The 7,002-nt window shown below is 35.9% G+C and overlaps 1 protein-coding gene across 1 annotated transcript; it reads left to right on the top strand.

The window, feature by feature from the left end:
• The first annotated feature begins 1,496 nt into the window (after positions 1-1,496).
• On the top strand, positions 1,497-2,423 carry LOC102847594 (taste receptor type 2 member 42-like). The gene has a single exon (XM_006888468.1). It carries the CDS (start codon positions 1,497-1,499, stop codon positions 2,421-2,423), a length of 927 nt encoding a protein of 308 aa, XP_006888530.1.
• The last annotated feature ends 4,579 nt before the right edge of the window (positions 2,424-7,002 follow it).

Below are 7,002 nucleotides of genomic sequence, written 5' to 3'. Positions count from 1 at the left end.
GAGGGACTGGTCCTGGGAGAGGGACATCATTTTTGACAGAGTGGAGGGACGGTGCAGGAGAGGAAGACCTCTGATGAGATGGATCGATTCTGTGACTAGAGCGGTGGGAATAAGTGCGTTTGAGATGGCTAGGTTGGCACAGGATAGTAGAGCATATAGAGCTCTTGTACATAGGGTCACTATGAGTTGCAAGCGACTCGATGGCACATAACAACAACAACACCTTGTTAATATGACCTGGGACTGCTGGACTTAACTTGGACTTGCTTTGTGTGATATTCTTTGTTTTGCCCACTCCCAAACTCTTTCCCTAATAAACACCACACCTATAAGTAAAAGTCTATGAGTTGAGTTGTAACCAACATCGAACCCAGTGATCATGTAGCCATTTGTATTGTGTTATGGATGTTGTTAATGGAGTTAGCCTTTATGCAGCAGTTAGAAGTCAGATCCAGCCTTCCCCATATTACTGCCATTTCTTATATAATAGGCAACATCATGATAGAGGGAGAAAAGATTAAACTTGCCAACTATTTCATTTTACTTGGTTCCTCAATCAACAACTTTGGTACTTGCAGTCAAGAAATCAAAAGATACGTTGCATTGGAAAAGTCTACTGTCAAGGATCTCTTCCGAAGTACTAAGAAGTAATAAGGTCAGTTTAAAGACTAAAGTGGGCCTGATTCAGGCTGTGGTATTTTTGATCACTTGTTTATTCGTCTGATAGCTGGACACTAAGTATGACAGAAGAATACTCAATGCCTTTGAGTTGATGTTGGAGAAAAAAGAAAATTCTGAATATCTTCAAAATCCAGACAATGATATCACTTTTTGGCTTCCTCTTTTCACCAAAGAAAATTGTAGTTATTTTTCTCATTCATTCGCACTGCATCTTATTTTCCTGTCTCAGTGTTTTTATGACTTCACTGTTTCATGGACTTCTTGGTTCTTTACTTTTTTTAGTAACCTCTATTGAATTTGCAAAAGGATTTGACACAAAGCAAACACTCATAAAACATATTCATTGAATAATTTACTTATTCAAATTATTCCTAAAGATTTGTATTTTTTAAAAAGATGTTTAGATCCAAGTAGATACTATTTCAGATGAGAAGGAATGTAAAAGTCATTGAAAAATTATCTATCCCATATTTGCAAGTTAACTTATTTGACTAATTTTTTTATCATTATCATAAGTAGCAAATTTCAAGTAGTGCCAATGATAAATTCTTTCGTTTAGAAATTAGTAGCTCTTTCAAATAAGTGTAAATATTTTCATGAAGATTCATGGGACTGTATTCCTTGGAAGATATTTTGGATAAAAATATATGGACAAAAAAATTTTCTTTAAATACATGTGAGATTGTATCAATAGGAGGAGATTTTTGTCAAAATTGATAGGGAAAAAACAATGAAGAAAAACTTTGGAAACAGATACTATTCTACAATGTTTTCATTGTAAACTTGGTAATCAGACATGTTTTAGAAATTTCAAAATGATCTCTGCTTTGGATAAAATAATTCTGATACTGGCAGTTGGAGAATTCATAACTGGAATGTTGGAGAATGGATTCATTGGACTGGTAAACTGTTCTGAATGGGTCAAGAACCAGAAGATCTCCTCAGCTGACTTTATCCTCACCTGCCTGGCTATCTCCAGAATTATTCAGCAGTGGGTATTACTGTGCGAAACATTAATAATGGGGATATGTCACCGCATGCTTACTACTAATGGACTTGGAAAATTTTTTAGCTCACTTTGGAGAATGATGAATCACTTAACCATCTGGCTTTCCACATGCCTAAGCATTTTATACTTCCTTAAGATAGCCCACTTCTCCCACTCTCTTTTCCTCTGGCTCAAGTGGAGAATGAACAAAATTATTCTTGTTCTTTTTATATGTTCTTTGTCACTACTGACTTTTGATTTTCTGGTGCAAGAACCATTGGATGATTTCTGGCTGAATGTCTATGTGGTAGACAGAAGTAATTTTACTTTCTATTCAGGTTTCTATGTTAAACACCTTATGCTTCTTAGCTTGACCTATTTCATCCCCACTGTTCTGTCTTTGATCTCATTGTTCCTTTTATTTCTATCTTTGATGAGGCATGCCAGGAATCTGGAACTCAGTGCTATGGGCTCTAGGGATTTCTGCGCAGAGGCCCATAAAAGAGCCATGAAAATGGTGCTTTCTTTCCTCCTCTTCATCATAATTCAATATTTTTCCACACAAGTAATTAATTGGATGTTTTTTAAGCTCCAGGACCTCACATTCACGAAATTTACTATGTTAACATTATCCTTCTTTCCCACAGGCCACTCATTTATTCTGATTCTAGGAAACTGCAAACTGAGACAAACAGCCTTGAGGGTACTGTGCATCTTAAAACCACTGAAAAGAGTTTGTATATTAACTACATAGACAGACTTTCCATGGTCCTTCCTAAGAGATTCATAAAGAAGACTTGAGGATTAATTTTAACTTCCATTTTTCTCTTCTCCCTGCTACTGGGTTCCTTTCAGCATTGTTCAGTATAACAAATTTTGCCTAAAATACTGCTTTTGATGGTAATCATAAATAAACATCCAATAGATTTTTTAAAGTAATCATTTTTGTTTAGAATGTTTGTCACTGACATTTTAAAATTTCATATTTTCTTAAAGGGATTAAAACATTTAATTTTATATAAAAAAATGTATGTACTTACAAGCCATATGTGGTGGGATATGCATCCTCTTTTTCAACATCAAGATAAACTACACACTTGAGTTTGTCTATAAACTGCTAATAGAAAGACTAATTAAAGAACTAAATCATACATGGGAGAAATGTTTGAGTGACAATAGGATATTGTACACAAATTAATTCGTACAGGAAAATTTGTAACATATAACATAAAGGAGCTCTTGTGGTCCAGTGGTAAGAAGCTGCGTTACAATCCTAAAGGGATGTGGTTCAAATCTACCAATCTTTCCACAAAAGAAAGATTAAAAATCTCCTCGGAAACCCATTGGAGGGTCAGCTATAAATCAGTTCCAACTCGATGGCACATTACAATAACAGCAATAGCAATGTTAATCATAATTGGAAATCTGAAATCATAGACATTTGTTATGTTTCTGGTACTTAATAATGGCTCATTCCTAAATTTTTCTATATGCTTATGCTGAGTGGCAGAAATCCCTATTGTGATATTAGATAATAAAATTAAAAAGTCATGGAGGAATTACTCTTTAACTTGAAAATCACTCATATTGCTTCTACAAAAAAGGTTATAATTACATTCTGAGGATTGTGTTTGTATTTGCACAGGCCTAATTTGTTATAATCTGAATTCTTAGAGAAAAACAGAAATGGATCAGGATGTAAAGTTTATAAGACAGTATCATAGATTTAGTGTAACTTTTGGGCATACATATATACATATTTAATGCTATTTTGACCATAATAAGGTAAATGTACATAATGTCATTCCAAAGTGTAAATAAGATTAAGGGTGGGAAAGTTTTGCTATAATTTTTTAAAATGTGATGTTATGGGTTATGATATTGTGCATATTCTATACATGTATATATAACAAAATTATTTTAAATAAAATTCTCTTCTAGTGCTCATCTTTGCTATACACTTTAGATTGTGCCAGAAAACACACACAAAAAAAACCCCAACCATTAAAACAAGATAAAGATAAATACATTGATTATAAATTAGTCTTGATAGAGGTACAGGTAAGGGCCTCACTAAACTCCATGGAACTGGACATGATGATAGAATTATAAAGTATCTTGAAGGTAATATGTTATCTGCAACCTGTAAATGGGAACCTGAACTGCAAGGCCATCTATGCAATGCTTCTATGAATATAGTTGATCCATGGATCAATAAAAATGGTGCTGATTGCTTAGTAGATAGACAGTTGTGCTGTTAATCCAAAGGTATATTGTCCAAACCAACTAGCTGTTCCTTGGGAGAAAGATAGAAAATCTTCCCTCATGCAATTTTAGAACCTCTGAAAACCCACTAGGGGGGGGTCAACAATAAGGTTTCTTTTACTGAACAGCAATGAATTCACTTTTTTTTTTTTATGTGTGTACCGTCAAATTGGATCTGACTGGTACAGGAGGTGATTGTTCCTCCTTCTTCAGCAGAGCATCTGGTGGATTTGAACCGCACACCTCTGGGATTGTAGTACAGTTTCCTGCCACTAGGCCACCAGAGCTCACCTGAATTCACATTTTTGAGTATCCATAATGTTAGTGATGATTTTGATGATAACGTGTATAGATTTTATTGTAGCTAGTAATTTATATTTTATAAAGTATGCAACTCTATGGCCCATAATAACAACAAAATGTGTTAATTTGAAAAGAAAATGTATTTTATCAAAGATTATCATTATAGTTATTTTGCACTAGTCAAAGATAATGTACAAATAAAGCTGAATACATTTAAATTCAGATATTGAATTTTATATTTAATATATTATTTCATGTAAATGACTTAAAGATAATCTTGTGTTCTTTATAAAATAGTAAATGAAAAAAATTTGATGATACTAAGCATGTACTTAGCCAATGGAAAAAAAAAGGTGCATTGCCATGGGAAAGTCTGCTGTTAGGGACCTCTCCAAAGTGCTGAAGAGCAATTGTGTCTCCCTGGAGACTAAGGTGCGTTTGATATAGGCCATGGTCTTTGCAATCACTTGTTATGCATCAGAGAGTTGGACAATGACCAAGGAGGATAGAAGGAGAATTGATGCCTTTGAGCTGTAGTGCTGGAGAAAAGTATTGAGAATACCATGGACTGCTAGGAAAACAAACAGATTTGTCCTGGAAAGGGTTAAACCGGGTGGCTCCTTGGAGGCAAGGATTCTGAGGCTCCGTCTAACATACTTTGGACATGTTGTGAGGAGAGACCGGTCCTTGGAGAAGGACATCATGCTTGGGAGGGTAGAGGGACAGTGCAGGAGGGGAAGACCCTCTATGAGGTGGATTCATTCAGTGACTGGGATAATCGGGATGGGAGTGTCAGAGACAGTGAGATTGGCATAGGACAGAGCGGAGTTTAGGGCTGTTGTACATAGGGTCGCTATGAGTCGCAAGCGACTCGACGGCACATAATAACAACAACAACAATGAGAAAAAAATAAAATGAGTAGCCTTTGCTTCTAATATACATATAGTTAACATTCTCAACAACTAGCTGAAGATGAGCAGTTTGAGTTCACCCCCAGTGCCTCAGAAGACTGGGTTGGTGATCTATTGCAGCAAAATCAGTCATTAATAACTATGGAGCACAGTTCTACTCTGATAAATGTGGGATTATCATAGATTGGAATCAACTCAATGTTAACTATCAACAATGGGAATGACAACATAAACATAGCAAAGGATTTGTAAAGCAGCCTGGGGTATTGTATAATCTGCATAGATTTCAAGCTCTCTGCCTCTGGCTGTCCTCATTTATTGGCAGCTCAGCAGCAGCCAAGTTACAATTGAAGAGGAGCCACTAATGACACATCCCTGCAAAGTGAAGAAATGCTCATATGATTATATCCTACCCTGGACCAAAGAGCTAGAGAAAGAGAAGTTATCATTGCATTCTTGTCAATTACCTTTCCCACCCTTATCAAGTAAATATTTAACAGTTTGAGTGCAATGGCTGTTTATTTCAGCTTTTCACACAGATAGCATTGAGAGTAACAATCTGTTAAAATAGGCTTATCTCTCATCCCTAGGTTTAAGGCATCTTACACCACCTTACACCGTAAAACAGAAAACTGTGTAAAGCAGGAACTTGTTAGAGAAAAAAAAAGAAGTATTTTTCACTAAAATGACTGACAAAAAAGGGTAAGATTGTATTCTGACAAAGGTAGAATACTTTTGAAATCCAGAAAAACAAGACAGCCTTGTTAAATTCCAGTACTTAGAGGTTTTACTGTATAAACCTTTTAAAAACCTTTTTATTTAGATGAAAGCTTAAAGGATAAATTGGTTTTCATTCAATAATTCGTACAAATTTTGTATCATGACACTGATTATGATCTCACATCATAACGACACTCTTCCATTCCCCTTTTGCCTCTCCCATTCTGTTTGTCCTCCTTTCCCCCGCCTCGATTGCCTTCTGAGCTTTATCCCTGAGCAAATCCTGCTTTTATAATCTTATATGACTGATTATTCGAAGGAGTGCTTTTCCTGCCTGGTGTTGGTGTTACTGATTATGGGTATATCTATTGTTTTAAATGGGCACCGAGTCCCGGGGTGGGGTCGGGGGGTGGGGTGTGATTTCAGTTCCAGGTTTGAAGATACACATGTTTTCTTGAACTTGACTGAAAGGAGATATCAGTACTTTTTTGCCAACACCACAGAAACTAAAAAGCATTTATTCCTCTTCTGTCATTTTATTCGTTGTTCAATGTATAGGATGCAATTGAAAATACTTTGGCTTGAATCAGGCACATCTTAGTCTTCAAATTGACATCATTGCTCTTTAGTACTTTGGAAAGGTCCATGACAGTAGATTTCCTCAGTATAATACCTTAAAAAAACCCCCAACAACAACAAAAGTAATTATTATTTGACTGCTTTCTGCACTGCAATCCTGACAGCACACAATTAAAATCCTTTAGCAGCACTGTGGGAGAATGACAAGCAATCTCCTTCTGTATAATTAACTGCCCCTGAAAACCTGCTGGAGGGTCACCTATGGGTCAGTGCTGACTTGGCGCACCACCACCACCACCACCACAACAACAACAACTATAACCAGGGATGTCCCAGAGTCTTTTTTGACATCCATTTTGGTTTTTCTTTCTCTTCTGTCTTTGCCAACTTTTGTTTTCTGGATGTTAATCCTAATGCCTTCTTGCAGTTTATCTGCTCATCAATCATTAGTAGTCAAGGCCTTGAACCTATTCTTGAGAGGACTTCTATTTAGAGTATATACACATAAGGTTATATTTTGTTTTTCTTGGATTTGTTTTATTTTCCTCAGCTTC

The sequence above is a fragment of the Elephantulus edwardii genome, unplaced genomic scaffold (genome assembly GCF_000299155.1).
Source record: "Elephantulus edwardii isolate Elephantulus edwardi_28Jun2011 unplaced genomic scaffold, EleEdw1.0 scaffold00067, whole genome shotgun sequence".
NCBI classification, from domain to species: Eukaryota; Metazoa; Chordata; class Mammalia; order Macroscelidea; family Macroscelididae; genus Elephantulus; species Elephantulus edwardii.
This window is presented reverse-complemented; position numbering and strand designations above follow the sequence as displayed.